Source organism: Pristiophorus japonicus, chromosome 9 (assembly GCF_044704955.1).
Source record: "Pristiophorus japonicus isolate sPriJap1 chromosome 9, sPriJap1.hap1, whole genome shotgun sequence".
NCBI classification, from domain to species: Eukaryota; Metazoa; Chordata; class Chondrichthyes; family Pristiophoridae; genus Pristiophorus; species Pristiophorus japonicus.
Genome location: NC_091985.1, coordinates 92,311,433 through 92,337,627, shown reverse-complemented (window position 1 = coordinate 92,337,627; position 26,195 = coordinate 92,311,433). Strand labels below are relative to the sequence as shown.

General features: G+C 43.5%; 1 protein-coding gene across 2 annotated transcripts; it reads right to left on the bottom strand.

Annotated features, from left to right (window-relative positions):
- prorsd1 (prolyl-tRNA synthetase domain containing 1) lies at positions 1-25,896 on the bottom strand. 2 transcript variants are annotated; one of them, XM_070888723.1, is made up of 4 exons: positions 25,797-25,896; positions 16,003-16,228; positions 4,031-4,201; positions 1-340 (listed from the first exon to the last, which is right to left on the bottom strand). In XM_070888723.1, exons 1-3 carry the CDS (start codon positions 25,878-25,880, stop codon positions 4,074-4,076), a joined length of 438 nt encoding a protein of 145 aa, XP_070744824.1. In that variant the 5' UTR covers positions 25,881-25,896; the 3' UTR covers positions 1-340; positions 4,031-4,073. The 2 variants fall into 2 exon arrangements, with proteins under 2 accessions (XP_070744824.1, XP_070744823.1); XM_070888722.1 differs by lacking the exons at positions 1-340; positions 4,031-4,201 and having other exon boundaries at positions 15,157-16,228.
- Positions 25,897-26,195: the final 299 nt, after the last annotated feature.

Sequence of the window (26,195 nt, the reverse complement as noted above, 5' to 3'; positions counted from 1 at the left end):
AGTACATTTATCGGGCCCTCTGGCCTCCCTTCTCCCGATGCAGCTGACCCTGGTACCCATAGAGCATTGCACGCATGCTTTGTCCTTGTTTGAGTATATTTGTAGCCATGCATTAAAATAAGTTCTGTCCTGCTCCAGTCCTTGGCTGCTGGAATGCATATTCCATCAGTCAAATTAAACAAAACCCCATAGTTCATGTAGTTGTGTCTTTCCTGCGTGTGCTGTATCTCTCATAGTCCGTCTGTATTATCCAGTGCTTGCGTGGGCCTTAAGGTTCCCAGTATCATAAGTCCCCAGAGTCGAAGTAGCCGCTGCAGTCCCATCTCGGTGAGTGTTTTATCTGCAAATTTTAAACAGATAGCCTGGTCGTCACCAGGTGTTAGGTTCCGATCTACTTGTGCCGCGGTCATTCTGTGAAATCAGAGGCAAGGGTTAGGCTATCCATATTCTTTATAGTTGTACCATCTCTATCACTTCATGTCCCTGTCTGGGCTGCCGTCGATTTTTCATTTGAGCCTGCTGTGCTCGAGCCTGCACAATGACCCATCTAAATATTATCCAAACTCCAATCAACACCAATGCCACCACTATTCCTCCAAACATCCCAGTCTGCTTTACTGTTAGGTTGGGTTTGTGGACTACGCTTACCCACCGTGGGGTACATTGGCTCTGTTGCCTTGGTGATGGTGCTATGGCTGCGCACTGCACTATCCGTCTGGTCCCGTTTTTAAAAATCTCTTCCAGCCTATTTATCTTAGCTTTTAACTCTTGACCAGCTAGTTCTGTTTTATTTTTATTCTGACTATCCCACCATTTCCTCTGCCTGTCAGGTGAGTCTTTATTTTATTAAGAAATCCAAATTAATAAGGTCCAGTGTAAAACAGCTGTCAATGGAAAAGGTTAACTCCTTTACAGGTTTGTAAGAAGGCCTGATGTCATTACGTGACTTTGCGTAATCATCCGAAATTTTTTTCCCAATTCTTTGTGCCTTCAAAACTTGCTTAGAAATTAGGAATCCGTTAAAACAGCAGAAATCATTAGTAAAGCAGTCATAATAAAAATCTTCTCATCGGGAAAGACAGCATTTTAGATTAAACTCCAAATTTTCTAAACTTCTAATTCAAATACTTGCCAAATATTTTTTAAATTAATTTAAAACGAGACCACGCATTTTTAATAGCTATTTTGTTTACTGAAATTCAATTTTCACACAAGCTATATACATTCCAGCATTTCGTTTTTTTTTAACGGTCCCGTTCATTGAGCAAATCTTGTGTTTTATTTCTCTCTCAGCACAAAATCTAAACTTCCGTGCCAGTTCCATTTTCTATAAGAATTTTAAAATTCAGTAAGATTTTCTAATTCCCAGTATTTTTCTTTCTGTGCTGAGTTCGCATAGCTTAGATCTTTTCTCCTCGTTATTTTCAAAACCCTCCTGCTCATTTAGACTGTTTGGGACTTTTCTTGATAAACAACGCCCATTTTGGAAATCTTTTCGAACTGCAGTGAAACTTTCTCGTAATTTAAAATCATTATCAATGTAGAGTGTTTTTTTACCTCTTCCAATTTTTTTTTCCTTTTCCCAATTAAACCAATATCTTTTTCACAGCCAATATCAACTAGTATAAGTTACATCTTTTTCCATCGCAAACACTTTTTTTTTCCAGCACTTATTTAGTATGCTGTCTTTTTTTTCATTTAAATCTCCTTTCTTCAAATTAGGTTTAGTATTTTACACAGAGGGCTTGTGTCTCCGTAAATTTGTTAATTTAAAATCATAAGACAATCAAAAACACTCTTTTCCAAATTTGTTCAATTTGTTTTCTTTCAAGGTTGCGTCTTTATCTTTTGATAAAGACAAGCTATCCTTTGTGGATTCAACAGTCAAGCTTCAACAAACATTCACACCACATACAGCTTATCTTATGTTTTTTTCAGCAACTTCAGGTTGCATCTTTATCTTTTTTGTATTTTCCCTGTTAGCATTTATTACCCAGGACCCTGTTGGTCCATATTCCAGAGACCCCCCCTTGGTCTTCATGTTTTTATCCCACTGGCCAGTTTTCCTAAACATCCTGGGGTCCCACCCCCCTTTTTAGGTTGTATTCCTTCTTGTTTGCGCTGCGCACGATCAATACCAGCTCCTCCGTGTTATTACCGTGTCTTGCTTCAGGACATACACCTTATTTTTCTTTTTCAGGCAATACACTTATCCTACCCTTGGGTTTTTGTCCTAATTGTTTTATATTTTGTTTAATTTCTGCTCCCCTTTTGTAGTATTTGTATTTAATTGTTGAATTACAAAATGTCAAATATGGTAATACTGTTTTTTTTAATATGTGCCTAACTTCTGTTTTAGAAGCTGAACATCAAAAACTTTAATCTTTTGCTCTGTAACTTCAATTTTGTGATACAGTATCTCATAAATTACATCTTTTTAAGCTTCAGCTTCTGACGCAGTATGTGCACTTTTATTAAAAAGGCTTCCAAACCCAGGATTTTCCAATACATCCAAAATGTTTATCAATGAGAATCACCTGAAATATCTCAAAATCCCAATTCAAATATTGTATTGCCAATCTTTTATTTAAATTTTTTTTTTACTGGGCTAGAAGTTTTCGCGTCAAGGTTTTACACAAAGGAAAATGGGGGCGTACTTCCCCAGCCCGCAGCCTCGAGAGACCCACACAGGCTTTTTTTTTTAAAGGCAGTACAACTTTCCTTCTCCGTTCTTTATTTCATTCCTAGACTAAATTTATGTCTTTCAACCCAATGTAATCAATGATTACGTGTTTTCTTTTGACAAGTAAGTGAGTGTGTTGAATATTTTTTTTTAAATACCACCGGGGCCGTGTATGTTTTATCTTTTGCTCAACAAACCTATCCTTTGTGCATTTCCTAGCTCTGTAACTTATCATTCGAATAAATCCGCATCAGCATTTCTAACTTAAAATGTAATTCAATTCTAGGTTCACACTTTCTTAAAACTTCCCACATATAGGACAACACTGCAAAGGGTTAAAAAAAACTTTCACTCTGTCTGAAAAAGTGGGTGGAGCCAAAACAAACAGACAGCTCCACCACTTTCCCAAACAGGCTTTCAGACACATGAAAAATTCATTAATTCCCATCTCAAATATTCCGCAGTCAAAAATCACACAAGCATTTTTCATTCAAAGACAGACATTCACAAAAGTCTCTTTTCATTCAACAAAGTTTATTGTTTGGCCGGCTCTATTTTTGGATCCATACTTCACTTAAGATAGTCACTATCAGGTTTTTTTTAAATTTCTTACATATTTACTTTCTCTGTTAACTTTATGTGGGCTCGAAGAATCAGAGCCCAGGCCTCTCCTTCCTTATCTTTCTTTTCATTCTTCCGCCATTCCCACTGGTCAGCTGGCGGGTCGTGGGGTTTCCGGTCTGATTTAATTATTTTTTCTATTACTTTCTTCTGTTTCTCCGCCAGGTGGCGGTAAGGGACCCTTCTGGCCCCCACTCGAGTTTTGTTTGTTCACTGGCCATTCCTGGGTAGGATTAGAACCGTTAGGAATCTACTCTCAGAGGTCCGCTTTCTGCCTAGCGCTACTTGTAGTACACCATCTCCTAGCTAACTGTCGGGTCACAAGTCTGTTACAATGTCATACAACAGGCTTATAATATAATTCTTAAACACTTTAAGCAATTCCCGATAGCGCGCTACGTCTCCTTAACGAACTACCTACCACCGTTTTGCCTATTGGTCTGACCCTGTTCACAGGTTTGATATTCGTTGGTCGCTGTGCACCGCCTGGTCGCTGGGGTATGTTTCAAATTACACTACTGGGACCAGGAGATGTCGCTCGGTATCACGATCCTACAGTCTATGTACTCCCTATGCTCTTTCAACCCTGGCAGTCAGGAGTGGGACCAAGTCCTCTTAATTCAGGCTCAGGCTAGGCGTTTGAGATACTAGACTGTTTCCTCATGTCGATCAACCGGCGTCCACCTTCAGCACCCCTTATTATATTTTTAAAAAATCTATACTCACCCGGTTTTTCCAAGGGTGTCCAGCGACTTCAAAATCCTGCCGACTACGCCACTGTTAGCACAAATGAAATCCTGGACGAATCACTCGTCACTCTGGGGTCGGTTCCAACATCAAAATGGTCTTTATTATGCCGGCGGGGAGAAAGCCTCTGGTTACTCCAGGCACTACTCTCTGCCGAAAAAAGAAATTCATCAATATTTATATGTTTTACAACAGTTCATTACAATTACTCAGCCCATGTCGGCTGGACACAATCCAATCATAATGATTGTAGATTACAAATCGATTCCTCTGGCCCCCAGGCACCAGGAGACTGCATGATCATCTCATGTTTAGCTGGGGCTTACTCATGGCCTCGTGATATTCTCCAGACCCCCTTATCTCTACCGTCCTTGAGTTCTGCCTGCGCCTTACCTTATCTTAACCCAGTTACAGTAATTCCTTTGTTCAGTATTCTGCTAGGACATCTTGTCTGGTGTTTGTTGATTCGGGACATTTTGCTGAGCTCGCCCTTTCCAGTGTACAAGGAACTGCAGTGTCATCAACTACCCAGAAATGTAGTCAAGCTGGTTAGCTGAATTCCCTAGTGCTTTGCGGAATCCCTGGCAGCCATTTTATATCTGGCTAGCATTTTACACATACATACATACATATATTCAGCAGGTGCCTTTGCCTTTGAAAGTGCCATACAACACCTACCTCTTTGACCAAGCTTTGGTCACCTGTCCTAATATCTCATGTGGCTCGGTGTCAAATTTTGCTTGATAATGCTCCTGTGAAGCATCATGGGACATTCTACTATGTTAAAGGAGCTATATAAATGCAAGTTGATCCATTTTGTGATTCTGGGGTTAATGGCAGTACTGCATGCAGGAATAAGTTCCATTCATTTTAAAGGATACCAGCATGCTGCTGCAAGTCAAATCCAAAGTCCCATTATAATTTGCCACTTTTTATACCTTTCTGAGCTACAAATTACTAATCTAAGGGCTAGAAATTGATCTTTTGGTGATAGCGGATTTTTTTCGGCATTTTTCGCCAAAAATACCATTAAAAATACTGCTATTTTTTTAAAGGGGTAAAATTTGCAACAAAATACGCCCTACGGTAAAAACCGGCATTGCACGAGGATTCGCAATGGAAACCGCGGTCCTTGCCAACTATAGCCCGAGGCCGATTACCCGTAAAAAGACAGGCCCTGTGAGGAGGGAAAATACAAAATACAAAATAAAATTTGCAAAAAATAAAAAAAATCACAAAACATTCGCAAGACACTTATCTAGTGAATCGCTGAAAAAGAATTTAAAAATAAAAACTTAGCTTACTTTTTTTGCAGATCTTCATACTTACTGCTGTTTCTGGGGCTGCAACGCAGGGTATTCTCCGGCATTTTTTTTCTTCGTAACTATGGATGCGTCAAACGGCCAATTTTAAGCGGTCGCATTTGTTTTGATGTTGCACAACAGCGGTCCACATTTCAGCAGTATTTCAAAACCAGCGGCGCACAACTGTGGCCTAGTTAGGTGAGTACCTTTTACCATTAAAAAAGGTGAAATATCGCTGAAAAAATGGGTGCAAGGCAAGTCAATATCCTAGCCCTCTTTATAAGGTATGCAAGTACCGCTTTGAATTACAAGATGTAAATATATAACATGGGTAAAGTTATACTATTGATTGACATGGGTGAAGATGACTTAATTTCCATTTTTCTGTTCTCAAGTTCCCTACATCTACTGCCAAGCTGTGTTCTTTCTCTGGATAAAGCTGCAATTACTTATCTTAAATGTGATTTCAAAGCCTTATTTTTAATGAATGGAATATTTCTCGTTCTCCCTAGCACAGAGTGAGCTTTTCTGCCTATCTGCTTGGTGAAGTTAGCAACCCTTTCTCACTCATGTAACAGGAGCTAGGAGCTAAATTAAAAAGTAGGACCTCAAAAGTAGTAATCTCGGGATTGCTACCAGTGCCACGTGCTAGTCAGAGTAGGAATCGCAGGATAGCGCAGATGAATACGTGGCTTGAGCAGTGGTGCAGCAGGGAGGGATTCAAATTCCTGGGACATTGGAACCGGTTCTGGGGGAGGTGGGACCAGTACAAACCGGACGGTCTGCACCTGGGCAGGACCGGAACCAATGTCCTAGGGGGAGTGTTTGCTAGTGCTGTTGGGGAGGAGTTAAACTAATATGGCAGGGGGATGGGAACCAATGCAGGGATACAGAGGGAGACAAAAGGGAGGCAGAGGCAGGAGACGGAGGGGAGATGGGGGTGGGGTGGGGGGCGGAGAGGTCCGGGGCGGGGAACAGGAAGGGCCACTGTGCGGCAGAATTCTAAAAGGACAAAGGGTGTTAAAAAAACAAGCCTGAAGGCTTTGTGTTTTAATGCAAGGAGTATCCGCAATAAAGTGGATGAATTAACTGTTAACAAATATGATGTGATTGGGATTACGGAGACGTGGCTCCAGGATGATCAGGGCTGGGAACTCAACATCCAGGGGTATTCAACATTCAGGAAGGATAGAATAAAAGGAAAAGGAGGTGGGGTAGCATTGCTGGTTAAAGAGGAGATTAATGCAATAGTTAGGAAAGACATTAGTTTAGATGATGTGGAATCTATATGGGTAGAGCTGCAGAACATCAAAGGGCAAAAAACGTTAGTGGGAGTTGTGTACAGACCTCCAAACAGTAGTAGTGATGTTGGGGAGGGCATCAAACAGGAGTGCATGCAATAAAGGTGCAGCAGTTATAATGGGTGACTTTAATATGCACATAGATTGGGCTAGCCAAACTGGAAGCAATACAGTGGAGGAGGATTTCCTGGAGTGCATAAGGGATGGTTTTCTAGACCAATATGTCGAGGAACCAACTAGGGGGGAGGCCATCTTAGACTGGGTGTTGTGTAATGAGAGAGGACTAATTAGCAATCTCATTGTGCGAGGCCCCTTGGGGAAGAGTGACCATAATATGGTGGAATTCTGCATTAGGATGGAGAATGATACAGTTAATTCAGAGACCATGGTCCAGAACTTAAAGAAGGGTAACTTTGAAGGTATGAGGCGTGAATTGGCTAGGATAGATTGCCGAATGATACTTAAGGGGTTGACTGTGGATGGGCAATGGCAGACATTTAGAGACCGCATGGATGAATTACAACAATTGTACATTCCTGTCTGGCGTAAAAATAAAAAAGGGAAGGTGGCTCAACCGTGGCTATCTAGGGAAATCAGGGATAGTATTAAAGCCAAGGAAGTGGCATACAAATTGGCCAGAAATAGCAGTGAACCTGGGGACTGGGAGAAATTTAGAACTCAGCAGAGGAGAACAAAGGATTTGATTAGGGCAGGGAAAATGGAGTACGAGAAGAAGCTTGCAGGGAACATTAAGGCGGATTTCAAAAGTTTCTATAGGTATGTAAAGAGAAAAAGGTTACTAAAGACAAACGTAGGTCCCCTGCAGTCAGAATCAGGGGAAGTCATAACGGGGAACAAAGAAATGGCAGACCAATTGAACAAGTACTTTGGTTCAGTATTCACTAAGGAGGACACAAACAACCTTCCGGATATAAAAGGGGTCAGAGGGTCTAGTAGGGAGGAGGAACTGAGGGAAATCTTTATTAGTCGGGAAATTGTGTTGGGGAAATTGATGGGATTGAAGGCCGATAAATCCCCAGGGCCTGATGGACTGCATCCCAGAGTACTTAAGGAGGTGGCCTTGGAAATAGCGGATGCATTGACAGTCATTTTCCAACATTCCATTGACTCTGGATCAGTTCCTATCGAGTGGAGGGTAGCCAATGTAACCCCACTTTTTAAAAAAGGAGGGAGAGAGAAAACAGGGAATTATAGACCGGTCAGCCTGACCTCAGTAGTGGGTAAAATGATGGAATCGATTATTAAGGATGTCATAGCAGCGCATTTGGAAAATGGTGACATGATAGGTCCAAGTCAGCATGGATTTGTGAAGGGGAAATCATGTTTGACAAATCTTCTGGAATTTTTTGAGGATGATTCCAGTAAAGTGGACAAAGGAGAACCAGTTGATGTGGTATATTTGGACTTTCAGAAGGCTTTCGACAAGGTCCCACACAAGAGATTAATGTGCAAAGTTAAATCACATGGGATTGGGGGTAGTGTGCTGACGTGGATTGAGAACTGGTTGTCAGACAGGAAGCAAAGAGTAGGAGTAAATGGGGACTTTTCAGAATGGCAGGCAGTGACTAGTGGGGTACCGCAAGGTTCTGTGCTGGGGCCCCAGCTGTTTACATTGTACATTAATGATTTAGACGAGGGGATTAAATGTAGTATCTCCAAATTTGCGGATGACACTAAGTTGGGTGGCAGTGTGAGCTGCGAGGAGGATGCTATGAGGCTGCAGAGTGACTTGGATAGGTTAGGTGAGTGGGCAAATGCATGGCAGATGAAGAATAATGTGGATAAATGTGAGGTTTTCCATTTTGGTGGTAAAAACAGAGAGACAGACTATTATCTGAATGGTGACAGATTAGGAAAAGGGAAGGTGCAACGAGACCTGGGTGTCATGGTACATCAGTCATTGAAGGTTGGCATGCAGGTACAGCAGGCGGTTAAGAAAGCAAATGGCATGTTGGCCTTCATAGCGAGGGGATTTGAGTACAGGGGCAGGGAGGTGTTGCTACAGTTGTACAGGGCCTTGGTGAGGCCACACCTGGAGTATTGTGTACAATTTTGGTCTCCTAACTTGAGGAAGGACATTCTTGCTATTGAGGGAGTGCAGCGAAGATTCACCAGACTGATTCCTGGGATGGTGGGACTGACCTATCAAGAAAGACTGGATCAACTGGGCTTGTATTCACTGGAGTTCAGAAGAATGAGAGGGGACCTCATAAAAACGTTTAAAATCCTGACGGGTTTAGACAGGTTAGATGCAGGAAGAATGTTCCCAATGTTGGGGAAGTCCAGAACCAGGGATCACAGTCTAAGGATAAGGGGTAAGCCATTTAGGACCGAGATGAGGAGGGACTTCTTCACCCAGAGAGTCTGTGGAATTCTCTGCCACAGAAAGTGGTTGGGGCCAATTCACTAAATATATTCAAAAGGGAGTTAGATGAAGTCCTTACTACTCGGGGATCAAGGGGTATGGCGAGAAAGCAGGAAGGGGGTACTGAAGTTTCATGTTCAGCCATGAACTCATTGAATGGCGGTGCAGGCTGGAAGGGCTGAATGGCCTGCTCCTGCACCTATTTTCTATGTTTCTATGTTTCTATGTATCTTAGCAGCCTTTCCAGATATCTGGCCAATCAGGACTCACCTACATTTTTGGTTTGATGGCCACATAACTATTAAAGTTATGGCCAAGAAAGTTAATCCTGCTCTTATAGCAGGAAATAAATTAAGCATAGCATTGAAATTGCACAGCATGGTTAACTGACAACACAGTTGCTCGACCTCAAGTATTTTCTCTTGTGCGCAATCAATGCCGGGGTTTTGAAATCAGAAACAAAGATTAATCTACAATCCAAATTTTACAAATTATATGCATCATCTGCTTGTATAGTTTGCATTAAGAACTGTGGGGCAATAATGCATATTTTCAAATAAAATTTGCAAACTGTGGGAAAATGTCATGTGATCAGATGTCACATAATCAAATGTCATGTTATCAGGCCTCCAGGAGTACGTCAAACCAAAGAACCAAAACTGGCAATCATATCTTCATTTGCTGTGTCCTTTCCACTGGCCAATCGATAAAGCTATTTACCATGGCATCAAGCAATTTCTTTATGAAGGAATAAACTGCACAGTGGCTTAACTTCACATGTCCCCTTGAAGAATCCTGTGATATCAAAGCTTAATGCCATAGAAACTTTGACAGGAGCAAGAAGAGCTGCCTCAAATTTAAGGCTATCTGGAAGTCAGGCTGCAGTAGATTGCATAGCTCTGCCACTGCATCTGCACTGAAATGGAGGTGATGAACACAAGTCTCCTTGGGCATGCCCAGATAGTACTGGTGTCTTCTATAGACATAGGAAATGGGGAACATACATATTGCGTGATCTGGACGAGGACCACTTCATGATTTTCCATCATGAAGTGGTCCAGATCACGTAATATATGGGAGTTCACAGAAGAGTTCCATTCTCCCAACTTTCTTCAGTGACCTATATTGTCACTTTAATTTATTGATTGTGCAAAAAGGTACTATCAAGGAACCAAAGCAACCTTTGCAAAATGTTCAATACACAAGCTGCAAAATACTTGCCGACAACAAAAAAAAATTTCATTTTAAATTAAAGCAATCTGCCTTTAAGAAGCAGTACTAAACAACCTTGCTTACTCAGCATTCACACACTCAGCTTTTATGGATGGGACTAACACCGTGGGCAGAACTCATGAAATTTGGCATTGGAATTATCTTAAATATATCAGTCAGTTAAATGAAGCCCGTACATGGCAGGATTACAGCCTCCTCTCACCTTCTAAAATTGCCCATTGAAAAATCGGGTGCGCTGAGCACTCCGTGAGCAAGGTGACGAACCAAATTTTCCAACCCGCTGCCTACAGGGTATCCATTCCACCGCTAAAGTTTCAAACATCGGGGCTATAAAGTTTGGGCAGTGGAGGGGATGGTAGAAAATAGGGGAGGGTAGAGAATAGGAGATGGTACAGAACAGAAGAGGGCAGGGAGTGGCATGTAGCACAAGAGGGAGATAAAGTTACTCTTTGATAAAAAGTTGTTTTATGGTGTTTTAAAACTGTAGTGCCCCATAGTGTAAATGATTTTCATGTATCAGTTAGAGGTTAAGTAGCCTTCTTGCAGAAAAAAATATATATTTATGTTTTTGCAATGGGAAATCAAAATTCATAATATATATTATGCATGCTTTTATGGTTGGTTTGTGTTCTGACTGTAAGTGGCATTAATCCAGATGTTTTAGTGGCAGTCAGAGGATGTGTACAGACTATGCTTTGCTAAGACTGTTTTCTTCCTCCAGTGGAGTTATAGGGCCCAAGTTTCCACATGATTCGCGCCTGATTTTTAGGAGCAACTGGTGGAGAACGGACTATTTTAGAAATCGCAATTCTCCACATTTTTTTTTCTGCAGTTCTAGTCAGGTAGAACAGTTCTAGTTTAGAACAGAATTTTTTCTTCAAAAGGGGGCGTGTCCGGCCACTGACGCCTGATTTGAAAGTTTCCACAGTGAAAATGTACTCCAAACTAAAGTAGAATGGAGCCAGTGAAGATTTTTGTAGAACTGAAAAAACCTGTTCTACACATTAAAAAATCAGGCGCAGGTTACAAATTAGGCGTCCAGAACGAGGTGGGGGGGAAGGGAACTCATTAAATTCGACAATAAATCCTTATTTATACTTCTACAAATATTATACAAATAAATCCAACCTGAATAAACATTTATAAGCCAAGAAAAGATTAAATAAACCATCTTCCTACCTGTGTGAAAGTGCTTCAGCAAGGGAGAATTCTGCAGCCGTTCGTGTCGCTGAGCGGGAGGGGGAGAGAGAGAGAGAGAGAGGGAGGGAGAGAGAGAGAGGGGGGGAGAGAGAGAGAGAGGGGAGGGAGGGAGAGGGAGAGAGAGGGGGGGGAGGGAGGGGGAGAGAGAGGGAGGGGGAGAGAGATAGAGGGAGGGAGAGGGAGAGAGAGAGAGGGAGGGAGAGAGAGAGAGAGGGAGGGAGAGGAGGGGAGGGAGGGAGAGAGAGGGGAGGGAGGGAGAGGGAGAGGAGGGGAGGGAGGGAGAGAGAGGGGGAGGGAGGGAGAGAAAGAGGGGGGAGGGAGGGAGGGAGAGAGGGAGGGGGAGAGGGAGGGAGGGAGGGAGAGAGAGAGGGAGGGAGAGAGAGAGAGGGGGAGGGAGGGAGAGAGAGGGGGAGGGAGGGAGAAAGAGAGAGGGGGAGGGAGGGAGAGAGAGAGAGCGGGGGGGGAAGAGAGAGAGAGAGCGGAGGGGGGAAGAGAGAGAGAGAGGGGGGGAGGGGGAAGGGAGAGGTCAGGTCGGATCGGATCCAGTCCAGGAGTCGGGAGTCGGGTCCAGTGGGGGCGGGGCGGGGCGGGGAACAGGAGCGCGGGTCGGGTCGGGGAACAGGAGCGCGGGTCGGGTCAGTCGGGGGGGGGGGGAGCGGGTGTCGGGTCTCGGGTCAGGGCGGGGAGCGGGTGTCTGGTCGGCGGTGGGGGGGAGTGGGTGTCGGGTCGGCGGGGGGGGGGGGGGAGCGGGTGTTGGGTCGGGTCTGGTCGGCGGGGGGGGGGAGCGGGTGCCGGGTCTTGTCGGGGGCGTGGAGCAGGAGCTGGCCGTGGGAGGAGCCCCAGTGAGGCCATTCAGCCAGGGCTAGAGGCTGCGTGCTTCGGGCCCCTCCCACACAGTTCAGTGCCTGGAGCTACTGCACTTGCGTGCCGACTGTAGCGCGCATGTGCAGAGGTCCCGGCACTGTTTTCAGCGCTGGGACCTGGCTCCGCCCCCCCCACAGCTCGTGCTGGCTGCGCCGAGGGCCAGAGGACCTGTAAGTAGATGGAGAATACCGAGGATTTTTTTAGGCGCCGTTTTAGGCGCGAAAAATGGGCACCCAGCTCGGAGGGGCGCCCTTTTTTTCTTGTGGAAACTTGGGCCCATAGTGTGGAGAACAAAAAATATTAATTGTCTGAACTATTTGTTGCCTACTCATATGTGAAGAAAGTGTAAATGTGTGGTACCACAGCTTCAATAACACCTTTACAATTGCATAATCTATGCTGATACTCCACTGCAGTAATGATGGAGTGCTGCATTGCCTGAGGTGCTGTCTTTTGGATGAGGCATTAAAGCAAGTCCCACATGCCTATTCAGGTGGTTGTAAAAGATCCCATGGCATTTGAAGTACAACAACAGCTTTCCGTGCGTACCAGCCAACACTTACCCTATAATCAATACCACCAAAACAAATGAACTGGTTATTCATCTCATTACTGTTTGCGTGATCTTGCTGTGTTTGCCTATACAGTAGAACAACAGAGACTACATCTAAAGTAATTCACTGGATGTGAAATGCTTTGGGACTTCCTGAGGATGTGACAATATACTATATAAATACAAGTTTTATTTTTTGATCACGGTTAGTGACCCTGTCTATCAGAATCAACCTCAGTTTGATAACCTCCCCTCCCCACCATGATTGAATAATTTGTCCAGAGCTTGCACAGGAAGAATAGCCACTTGGGTGACATGTCAGTGAGTTGTCAATGCTAGTGGAACTGTATCCCAGCATCAGCCTTCACCTCGGGCGGTCCCAGCGAATTGGAAAACCGCAAATGTAACGCCCCATTTGAAAAAGGAGGCAGACAAAAAACAGGAAACTATAGACCAGTTAGCCTAATATCTGTCATTGGGAAAATGATGAAGTCCATTATTCTGGAAGCAGTAGCAGGACATTTGGAAAAGCATAATTCAATCAAGCAGAGTCAACATGGTTTTATGAAAGGAAAATCATGGTTGACAAATTTGCTGGAGATCTTTGGGGATGTAACGAGCAGGGTGGATAAGGGGAAACCAGTGGATGTGGTGTATTTGGATTTCCAGAAGGCATTCGATAAGGTGCCACATAAAAGGTTACTGCACAAGATAAAAGTTCACGGGGTTGGGGATAATATATTAGTTAGCTAATCCTCTATCCATGCTAACAGAAAACAGAGTTAGGATAAATGGGTCATTTTCCGGTTGGCAAACAGTAACTAATGGGGTGCTACAGGGATCGGTGTTGGGGCCTCAACTATTTACAATCTATATTAATGACTTGGATGAAGGGACTGAGTGCAATGAAGCCAAGTTTGCTGATGGTACAAAGATGGATGGGAAAGCAAATTGTGAGGACACAAAAAATCTGCAAAGGTATATAGACAGGCTAAGTGAGTGGGCAAAAATTTGGCAGATGGAGTATATTGTGGGAAAATGTGAGGTTATCCACTTTGGCAGAAAAAAATAGAAAAGCAAATTATAATTTAAATGGAAAAAAATTGCAAAGTGCTGCAGTACAGAGAGACCTGGGGATCCTTGTGCATGAAACACAAAAAGTTAATATGCACATACAACAAATAATCAGGAAGGTAAATGGAACGTTGGCCTTTATTGCAAGGGAGATAGAGTATAAAAACAGAGAAGTCCTTCTACAACTGTACAGGGTATTGGTGAGGCCATACCCAGAGTACTGCGTACAGTTTTGGTCTCCGTATTTAAGGGAGGATATACTTGCATAGGAGGCTGTTCAGAGAAGGTTCACTCGGTTGATTCCGGAGATGAGCGGGTTGACTTATGAAGATAGGTTGGGCCTATACTCATTGGAGTTCAGAAGAATGAGAGGTGATCTTATCGAAACATACAAGATAATGAAGGGGCTCGACAAGGTGGTTGCAGAGAGAATATTTCCACTCATGGGGGAAACTAAAACTGGGGGACATAGTCTCAGAATAAGGAGCCACCTATTTAAAACTGAGATAAGGAATTTCTTCATCAGAGGGGTTGTAAATCTATGGAATTCTCTGCCCCAGAGAGCTGTAGAGGCTGGGTCATTGAATATATTTAAGGAGGAGATAGGCAGATATTTGAGCGATAAGGGAATAAAGAGTTATGGGGAGCCGGGGGGGGCGGTGGGGAGAGCAGAGCTCAGTCCATGATCAGATCAGCCATGATATTATTAAATGGCAGAGCAGGCTCGAGGGGCCAAATGGCCTACTCCTATTTTTTATGTTCTTATTAAAAAATCAGATTTACTTGAAATACACTCCCAATACAAGTGGACAAGCTGGTACAATATTTCACCATAAAAACATATTTCAAGAATGGAAACAGATTGAATACCTTTCTCGTCCCTTACATACAGAGGTACATGGAACAAGAAGCCGAAGAAGGCCAAGGGAGCACTGGATAGACAATGTCAAGAGTGACTTGTCACATAAAGGGATACAGATGACTGAAACGGCCAGGCTAGTTCAAAACTGACAACACTGGAGTACATTCATTCAGCCCAATTGTTGCTCTGAACTGATGAAGAGGAATTTTGTAGTAAAACAAAATTTTAGTAAAACATCAGCTCAGTTGTCTTAATTTTATTTTTAGCATAATAAATGTATTTTAGTGCTAGGTTACAAAACTAAACTAAGCCCAATTTTACAGTGCCTTTAGACATGGGCATTTCACCTCTGATACTTGGGTTTGAGTCTCCACTGAATGCTGATTGTTCTCAATTCAATTTCAAGCATAGGCCAACAGCACAGTAATGTTCCGAATGTGGCACTAAAATTGACACTCACTCTAAAAGTTCCAAGTTGGATATTGTGTAAAATGGAAAACTGTCACACTGATGCACCAGGAGATTTCTGAGGTTGGAGCAGAGGCACATGTTTTGGGAAAGAGTAAAGAGACTTACTCTGCATCTAATTATATTTAATTTGGCTTGAGACTGCTGGATGCCAACACGATCAAAAATGGAAATTCTTCTATTTCCCCAGCACTAACATCTTCACCTCGCATGCAAAAAATTCACAAAACTATGAACATTGAATTGGAGAAGCAAAAAATCTGTCAAATACATTGTAAGCAATTCTCTCCATCCCGTATTGGTGGTAAAAGACATAGTACAATAGGTAATCAATGTGGCACTCTTCCATTAATACAAACATAAGAACCCATACTAAAATTTTAAAAATATTTAGTGGAGGTATTTAATACAATGAAAGTAATGGCAATTTCAAAAATGTTATTGTAAAAATTGGATACATCCAACCACCTGCAATTCTGTTTATTTAAGCTTTTGTTTACATTTTAATCAAAATTCAAAATTGTGGGTTCATGTCCTGTTTCCTTTACAAAGTGCAGGAAATCTATAGGCTTTATACCCATAGTAGCTGAATTAATCATTGGATGAAAATAGATTATTTCATGTCCTCCGTCCACAAAGTTTGAATCCAACACAAATTTTACATCCCCTTGTTTATCACAAAACAAAGCAAGTGGCGTTGCACAACCTTGACCAACTTTTAATTTTTCCAGCATTGTCCCTTCATCTGCAAAGCGCAGATTTCCACTTCCAGAACCCAGCTTCTTTGCTAGGTCATTCAAATTGACTTGTCTGTTGTGAAGGACCGTCACTAACCACAAGCATTTTTTCTTCTTGTCTTTAAGAAACAAGTTCTTGCTGTGTGCCCCTTTAAGGTGTTGTACATAAGGCATCATTGCTTCAACTGTGAATACCTACAAAAAATGAACAAGAATAAAACTTTTAAAATTAAAAATAATTTAGGCTTTGTGGGATATAGCAATCAATTCTGTAAACCAAATAGTGCTAAAGGTATGTTGACTGATTATGGAATATATATATATCTATTATTAAATATTAAGAATCTTATGTCTGCATTCACTTCCTGCCAACTAATTTCCACTATAAAATGTTATACAGGTATCCACATTTATAATGGAAACTGCCTAAGTAAACTTATTACATTGTAATAGTAGTCTTATTCCAGTGGAGGGGCTGACAGGAGATTGTAATTACAGCATGACAAGTTTCTATTATAAATGTGGACATAGGAATTTATAATGGGAATATATAAAAATAAGAACAGAATGTAGGACTTTAAAATTGGGACTGAATTATGTCTGTGCACCCTTGATAAATTATCACCTGAAGATTACATTTGTTCTTGAATCCCTATGCGCAATGCCAGGAAGCTGTGCCAATTATATGGCCCTGAAATTCCGATGTCCCGGGTCCGTACGAAGTTTCTACGGACCCAGGAAAGCATCCGAAAAGCTGGTTTTCAGCACGCAATGATCCTCTGCAACTCGGGAGCGAGGACACTTGCAGGGCAAGATTTCTGATATTTACGAATATCTTGCCCTGCAAATGTCCTTTAAACTCTTACACCTGAAAAAGCAGGCGTATAGCCTATTTTTACAGGCGCAAGTGTTTAAAAATACACAAAAACATTTTAAAATAAAGTTATAAAAACACGTTTTATTGTTAAAAACCCTCCCCACTACGGTAAGTTTATTTTAAGGCTTAATTTAAAAAACGTTTTAAAAAGTCAGGAAAATATTTTTTTTATAACAACTTTAATTTAAATGAATGTTAACTATGTAGTTTATTTTCTATTTTTTATTGTGTTTTGGGTGTTTATGGGGGGGGGTTTCTCATTCATAGTAATAGGAGTTCCCGGCCTGCGCATGTCCCCACGTGCACACGCTGCGACGCGCAGTCACGAGGCCTCAGGCTCGGAAGTTCCAACGGGCGCAGCAGCAATAGCTAAGTGCGCATCTTTTTTCTCTTTTTCTGTCGTTTGCCTGCAGGAAGCGCTCGACCGGAATTTAAGGGCCAACAAGATTCTTATGTGGGCCATTGAAAATGCAATGTAATCATTTCCAATGGAAATTCCAATGGAAAAAAAGTCTATGCTTATCTGTTACATTTCACTGCAATTCCTGTAGGTGACAATCTACACGATTTTCAAAGTTAAGCTGTCACAGTTCCCTGTACCACCACAAAATGGCGCTATATTATTTTTCTCCACAAATCACTCAAATGCTTTCTGAAAAAAATTATCCCCACCATTGCAGTGATGGAAATTTCAAATGCCTAAAATAAGATTTTAATGGGTATGATAATGTAGTGATGATGTTATTGGACTAATAATCCAGAGAATTTGAGTTCAAGTCCCACCATGGCAGTTTGAGAATTTGATTTCAGTTTATAAAAAAAAAGTAGAAATAAAAAGTTGGTATCAGTAAAAATCACTGATACTGCCGGATTGACGTTAAAAACCCAACTGGTTCACTAAACCTGCTATCTTTACCTGGACTGGCCTATATATGTATCCAGTTTCGCGCCAAAATTCTTAACAGCCCTCTGAGGTGGCCTAGCAAGCCAATCAGTTGTATCAAATCACTAGAAAGAATAGCATAAACACTGGCATGGACCAGTCAGGCCGAATGGCCTGTTTCTATGCTGTAAATTCTATGTAACTGTGGTCCAAGATGGGCAATAAATCACAGCTTTGCCAACGTCACCCACATCCTGAGAATGAATTTAAAAAGTAACATGATTTTGTGCCTTCTAATGTCTTCATTCATGCTTTTACTTGAAGGCCTCATAGCCTCACCCAAAAACCTGGGCTTAGATTTGAATGCAGTCTGAGCATGTGCTGTGTACCCAATTTCCGAAGATGCTTCAGTACTATTTAATTGGTTGAACTGCTGCAATGATTTCTTTAGCTTCTAACAATTTATCAGATGTTTTTCAAAATGATTTAAAGAAATTCTAGAGGCCAAATTTCAAAAGCTTTTTAATCAGATAAGACTTATATTGAGTGTTTTTTTTAAACAAAGAGGATGTGTGTGAGAGAGAAAAAATGACAGGTTGTACTGATTACACACCTGTTATAGGAATTTTTTTTTAGTTCGATACACTTTAGAAAGCGTGGGCTAGAATTTCCATTCTGCCTGCTGGATTACTGCCCAGTTACTGCCTGTTTTTGCCAGAAAGGCAAATTACCGCCCTGTACTGCCTGTTTTAGTCCCGATTATCGCCGGCGGTAATTTCGGCCTACAATTATCGGCGGCATTGCTGCACATTGCCCACCCATGTTTCCCACCCAAAAAATGAAGAAAATTCTCCTGCAGCACTAATTTCCATAATTATGCTGCTTTTACCGCCCGCTATCGCTGAGGATCGGTCCTGCCCCCTTTTTTTTTTAGGTACTTACCATGCCTTGTTCCAGCGTTATGCCTCCATTTTGGTTTTTTTTCTGTGGGGGGAAAAGGCTGTGTAAAGCTGCCAGCAGGTTGGAATGTATTTTTTTTTTGTGATTTTCATTGATTTTGTTTGATTTCTGGAGTAGTTATTAAGGGATTTTGAATATATTGTGGATAATTGTGTGGACATCTGAACATACTCGTGTGCTTTAAAAGAAATGGGGCCTGTAGTTTCACTGCCAATATTGCTGACCCTTGCACTGATTGTTATTCCTAATTTTCCAGAAGTGAGTGAGACACAGCCCAAGAAAGGTTTAGCTGAATAATTTTTTTTAATAAAAGTTGTAATTTGAATTAAACTTTAACAATGTAATAAAATAAATTGTTCTGAATGAAAATTTTACAAAACAAATCCTCAACAACCAACATCAATAACAGTAAAAACAACACTTAAACCACTCCTGCACTCTCCCACGATTCTACATGCGACCACCTTTCCCAACGCCTTTCCTCCCCAATCCCCCTCTTCCTCCCACTATTAATACCCCTGGCCCTGCCCACATCGAGATCAGTACGTCGTGCAGCAGAGCACCTTGAGCATGACTGCTGAGGGGGGAGCGACAATGGCAGCGCTATGTGTAGGGGCTCTGGAGAAGCTGGGGGTGCTAAGGACCATCTTCAAAGTCGGAAGAAACTACTTCCTCCCGACGATCAGGTGCTGTCACCATTGGTGGTACGGCACCTTGGGGTGCATTGCCATATCCCACAACCGTTGATTGCATAGCATTGGCATTGACGATCTGGGTATTCTCCCTCACCGCTGCAATCAGCTCCGCCATGTCCTCCGATTGACGGGCTGCTAAAGCGGCGATGTTTATGGACAACCCAGCAATGGCCTGGAGGAGCTCTTGACTCAAGTACACATTTGGTGCAGGTTTTCCCCATCCCGTGTTAATTGCTCCCAGCGGGCCTCCACATCGTGGACCAACGATTCCTGGGCTACTTTGCAGAAACAAACAGCCCTCCTCCTCCTCCACTTCCATAGCTTGTTTTTGCATCTTATTTATATTTAAATTATTATTTTTTATGTTGTACTATTATGTTTATTTTCACTAACAATTGATAATATATGTTCCAAATCATTTTACGAATAGATCTAAATAACTCCTCTCTCTTTCCAACTCACCAACACTTTCTTACTGTTCTCTGCGCATTCGCGGGAGTCACCTTTGACCCCAAAATTGCAGGAGAATGGCCGCGCATGCACAGAGACAAAAAAAAACGTGCGTTTCTAGGGGGCTGCTTGCCTTTAGTAAGGCAAGCAGATCGACTACTTTCAGGCACTTCGCCACTGCCCGCTCCGGCCCGCTACTGCTACTGCTTCACACCGCCACCGCCGAGAATCGACCATCAAAAATCGCAGGAGCACGCAGCAGCGGTATTCCGGCGGTTCAAAAGATGCAACCACCAGAATACTGCTAAGAATCAGGCGGGAGCGATCCCAATGGAAATTCTAGCCCCATATTAGGCTAATACAGTCATTCTTCATCCTAATTTGAGTTAGATTTTCAAAAAGAGTTGAATTTTGAAGTGCCACCTATAATAAAATGTATACTTCCCAATTACTGAAATGTGTGTTTGATAAAGGCATACACACACAGATAAAGAGAAGGGGCTAGTACAATATATTTGAATTTGTGAGGAAACAAAGGCCACAATTTCCCCTACCTCAGTGGGTCCGGTGCAGCCGGGGTTGGTGGCAGGTCCCGACCTCGCTGCTGGCTCCAGCTCCCTGTGTAGAATGATTTTACATTGATTGGGCTTGTTAGGCCCGGCCAGTGCATTTGCAAGCCAATTGATGGAAGCAAATCTGATGATGTCATTTAATGACGCGCCATCAGCCAGTTAGCTTAAAGGGACCATGTGCAACTTAATTTTGACAGTTGTGTTGTCAGTGTGCTACAGTATTGAGGTGCTGCAAACACTGACAAACACTGCACAAACGTGCATGGCTCCACCCAGGCTCTACCATGACTCCCTCCATATGTTTATGGAGGGAACCACAGCATGCAGGGAGGTTCTCTTCCTTTCCCATGGGCGGAAGAGACCTCCCCAAAACACCTATGTTGCTTGTTTGCACATTGCACAAGAGGACACAAGAGGGATGTCATCAGGAGGACCAGGCTAAGTGGCGCAAACCATTCAATGATATCAGTAGATCACGAAATGTTACTGCAAAGCCACACTCAACCTCATCCTGCTGTGCCATTCATCACATCCCCATCACTCTGTCTTCCCAGCCTACTCCTGCATATCCTTACTTACACCAACTTACCTTGCAGCTCCACCCATCCCTCTCCATCGACATTATCACTTCCCCATCTCATTAGCGCCCCCCTCACACTAACCCTCATCCTAGTGCAATCATACCAACTAACAACACACAAGGGTAGGCACTTGTGTGTTTTAGCCAAAGTTCATCTGAAGTTTCTGTTGATGTGGTGTCATAGAAACATAGAAAATAGGTGCAGGAGTAGGCCATTTGGCCCTTCGAGCCTACACCACCATTCAATAAGATCATGGCTGATCAAACATTGAAACCTTTACTTTCAACTTGCGTTCTTGGACAGATTTGTGCGCCTGTGGAAGTGGGTTAGTGAGTTGCAGTAAGATATAACAGTTCCCCCTGCAATGGTCATTGGCGTGAAAGGAATAGCTTGGGCATTGTACAGATGCTTTATCATGTTGATGTGGGGTGGTGCCAACCTGCCACATCATGTGGCAGCCAGGGTGTTAGCATCAAGTGAACTAAATCGGACCATGGGAACGATATCCAGGACCATCGGTGAGGGAATAGTGACCATGAGGGAAGGAATGTTGCAGGTAGTCCAGACAGTTTTGCTCAACATGAGGGAGGGAACGTTGCAGGTCATTGAGACACTGTTAGGGCGCATGAGGGGCGGCATGTTGGTGTTAGCTGCTGCAATAAGGGAGCACGCCCAGACCCCGCTTCCAATGACAGAATCAACTGTCACTCCCACTCCAATCCCCACACCAGCCTCTGAAGTGCCCAAAGCCGGGCCCTCTAACTTGCCGCCCGACGCCGACGTCCCTCACCCTCAAGAGGTGCGCAGTACCTGATGTTAGAAAGAATAAGCTTAGTATCAAGCCCAGAAACACTGTGCCACCGCCTGCAGGCAGGGGTGCTGGAATGTCCAAGACCAAGCGCAGCGGGCGGTCTTAGAATAAGGGGGAGGAGAGATGGGTGCAGCCTTTCTTTGTTGCTGTTGTTATTATCATTGTTACTGTTGTAACAAATTAAGTTTTTTGTAAGTTATGTTAATTTACAAGTTTATAAGTAATTTTAAAGAGTGATATTAAAGTAAAGTTTGATACAAGAATAAGTTTATTAAAAAAGTTAAATACATTGTAAACTTGAATAAAATATATTTTACATTAAAACTGAATTATTTTTCATTAACACAACACATTACAGTAAACATGCCCATGTGGAATAGTTGTCGTTGAGCCCTCAGGCTTCAGTAAAGCATTCACGGATGAGCTGCTGGCACAAGGCTCGAGCAATCGTTAAAAGGGCACGATGGCCCGCCCTCCTCCGCCATCGTGCTCCGGCCTCAGGCACTTGCATGGCTTCTTCATCCTCGTCGTCCTCCTCCTCCTCCTTCTGCTCATCACCTGCATCTTCCACATCATTATCATCAACCACTCTCACCACAGGTGGGTCTTTCACTACCAGGTGCTGCTGCCTCATGATGGCTAAGTTATGCAGCATGCAGCACACAACAGTGAGCTGACCAACAATCTCAGGGGAGTACAGCAAGTAGCCTCCGGAATGGTCCAGGCCTTGGAAACGCTATTTTAATATGCCAATGGTCCTCTCAATGATGCTGTGCGATGCAATGTGCGACATGTTGTATTGACGATCAGCTTCCGTCCGGGTTAGGCATAGGGGCGTCATGAACCAGGTGGCGAGGCCATACCCTTTGTCTCCCAGTAGCCAGCTCTGCCCTTCTGGCTGCTGCTGAAACATGGCAGATATAGCGCTGTCGTGTAGGATGAACACATCATGGGTGCTGCCAGGGTATCTTGCATTGACTGACATATGATACATGTCGTCACACACGAGCTGCACATTAATGGAGTGGAAGCCTTTTCTGTTCCTGTACATCTCGGAATCCTTCAAAAAGGTGCCCGCAAGGCGATGTGGGTACAATCAATGCAGCCCTGTACCTTTGGGAAGCCAGCAATCCTGGAGAAGCCCACAGCTCTGTCATGGATTGCTTGGGCGGTCATTGAGACCTTTATGAAGTCATTCCGACCTTTATGAAGTCATTCCTATGCACGTACAGTGCAACCGTGACCTGCCAAATGGAGACATGTGTTGCATGTTGAGAAATGGCGCACACATCCCCAGTTGTAGCTTGAAACGATCCGGAGGAATAGAATGAAAGTCCAGCTGTAACCTTCACTTCAACTGACAAAGCAGTCCTCCCGATGTTTTTAGGTTGCAGGTCTGCTTTGACCACTCACAGATCTCACTTACAACTTCTTTGCAGAAACACAGCCTTCTAACACAATCTGCATCACTCAGGTGGAGGTACGAACACCTGTCTCGATATACCCAAGGTGGATAAGACCTCCTGCCCAGCACCCTATGGGCTCTGATGTTCCTGATGCGATGAAGTCAAATCAATTGTCTCCTACATAGCACCTTGATGCAGAAGGCTCACACAAGGTATGGCATTGTCGTCAGTATTGCCCCCATACTTAAATTTAAGCTTTGAAAGAAGCCCAAAACGGCAGGAAAGCAGGCAGCACAGATTCGCAGTTGTATCTTTCCAGGTCTGAATGGATGGACCACACCCAAAGGTCATGTGACTTCTCCTCTCTCCTTCTCCCGCCCCTTTACTAATTGGAGTCTTGTGACTTTTCTCTCTATCCCTCCCCCTTCTTGGGCTCCAAGCCTTCCGATCGGCACCTCGCTCTCTCTTCTTCCCCCTCCCTTTACCAATTGGAGTCTTGTGACTTTTCTCTCTCTGTCTCTCTCCCCTTCCTCAGGCTCCAAGCCTTCCGATCGGCACCTCGCTCTCTCCTCCTCCCCCCACAGCTTGTTTTGTAGCCGAGCTCCAAGCCCCTGTGTCCGGGCACGGGGCCGATTCTAACGGGGCAAACTTACGACCCTCCAGCCCTGCTTCAAGACGTTCAGTGGTGGTGTGTGAGTGAGATAAAAAAATGAGAGAACTTCTGAAATCCAACAAATTTACACTTCTACGTTGACAGGTTAAAAAAAGTTGAACTTTATTATTGATTTTGACAGTGTTCTTGACTCCCTCCAAAATCTTTGATTTAAAAACAATGGCGTTTTTCAGCGCAGATTTGTGAATGTGCACTGGTTTTCTTAACTCACCAGAAGGTTTTTCTGGAGTGGCCAGATAAGCCAACCTAAGAGAAAAAAATGTTGGCCAAACTGCGAATAATTGAAAAAAACCGACGCAGACAAAAAAAAACTGACCTAGAAAAATTGTAACTAAGTCAGTTACACCGGCGCAGATCGCAGAGGGAAAGATCGAAAAAAATAAATACGCCCAAAAAAAACCGCGCACCAAAAAAACACCGCAAATGAATGGGGAAAATTGAGCCCTTCGTGTTGTTCATCACTCCCACTTCTACCTCCCAATAATTTATAAACATAAATTCAGATAGTCAGATAACACCTTAAATACACAAAATGTAGTGTAAAATAGTAAAATCTTCCATTACTAAATGAATTAAATAATTGATTGATCGATTATAAGTTGTACTGAAAGTCTACTTGGCTGTTTGGCAGAGCAGCCCGAGTCGGCGGGGCCTCTGACGCGAGAGGTGTTCTCTTTTAAGTGTGGAGTATGGGAGCCCGAAGCTACGCAGACCTGAACTACAATCGTGTGCCATTACCTGGAGTCTTTATGCTCCCGGATATACTCCCGTGTCTAAGACAGGGGTGGGAGGGGGATGGAGGGGGAGTGGGAGGGGGATGGAGGGGGAGTGGGAGGGGGATGGAGGGGGAGGGGGAGGGTCCTCCTCCTCCTCCTCCTCCTCCTCCTCGTGGTACCGGAAAGACCGGTAGCGCTGGTCTCTTTCTTCGGTAATCGGGAAGAGCGGCTCGAGCTCTAGCTCTAGCTCGCGTTCTATTTCTGTCCCGTCCAGCGGGCCGGACAGAATGAACTGGTGGGCTGGATACGGCCGCGGACGTATTTTGCCCACCACTGCCTTAAATGCATCTATGCTAATCACCTCAACTACTCCTTGTGGCAGCGAGTTCCACATTCTAACCATTCTCTGGTTAAAAAAGTTTTGCCTGAATTCAATATCTCACTGGGTTAACAAAAACAGCTGCATATCGTTTAAAGAGCATGGTCTCCATGAAAACGCGTTTGAATAACTTCTGATGCACCCCAACTCCTCTAATTTTTACGAAGTTTCAGCTTTTCCTCGGGTTTTAGCCGCTCTCTGGGGCGCTGACACTGACACTGACACGGTGCAATCGCCCGCCCCGCCCCAGTGCCCTGCCTTGGTGCCGGAACAACTGCTCGGTCACCGCGGACTGCAATTCAGATGGCTAAGGTGCTTGCTTTTGATGACGTGCCAGACCTCCATTCTGAATTTCAGACATTGCAAGCTGCGATCAACAAGCCTAACGCAAACTATCTGTTGAAGCTAGCCAATCGCCTCTATGGGGAGAAGACCTACAACTTTCTTTCACATTTCCTTGAGTCTACTCTGAAATACTATCAGGCAGTGTGAGCTACTGTTGTTTGTCAATGCACCAGAAGAAGCCCGACAACAGATCAACTCCTGGACAGAAGCACAGACTGAAGGCAAGATCAAGAACTTACTGGCTGAAGGAACTGTTGACGGTCTCACAAAGCTTGTTCTTGTGAACGCCATTTATTTTAAAGGAAACTGGGACAAGAAATTTAAAGAAGAACATACACGAGATGCGGAGAGCAGCCCCTCCAGCTGGAGCTCCGGGACTCAGCGCAGTCCCGTTTCTCCCGATCCACTCACTCACCTCGGGGTGTTCCTCACACACAGTCTCGATATTCAGCCCTTTCAGATAATCTTCCAGCTCTTTGCGCATCTCAGCCGAAGCCATTTCCTGCTCTTCCTGCTGCAGCCGGCGAAATAGCACGTCTCAGCTGCACTTCCCAGCATATGCTGCAGGATCGCACTTCCCTGTGTCATTCAAAGTCTGCATTTAGGCCTTTAATTCCACGTTTCCCTCTTTCATGTTAATGCTGTCCTCCCAATGAATAGTCTTTTTAAAACAGAAACAAAAAAAAACACACATAATGCATCTGTGGAGGCAACAGAAACCGAGCTGCTCTCTCTCAGGTGGACATAAAATATCCCATGGCACTATTTCCAAGAAGAGCAGGCGAGTTATCCCGGGTGTCCTGGCCAATATTTA

Coding starts and splice junctions, on each gene's coding strand:
- prorsd1 (XM_070888722.1), bottom strand. CDS start 25,880: ATGGCTTCGGCTGAGATGCGCAAAGAGCTGGAAGATTATCTGAAAGGG. Junction 16,229..25,796: donor TGTGTGAGGAACACCCCGAG/GTGAGTGAGTGG, acceptor CATTTTTTGTAG/GTATTCACAGTTGAAGCAAT.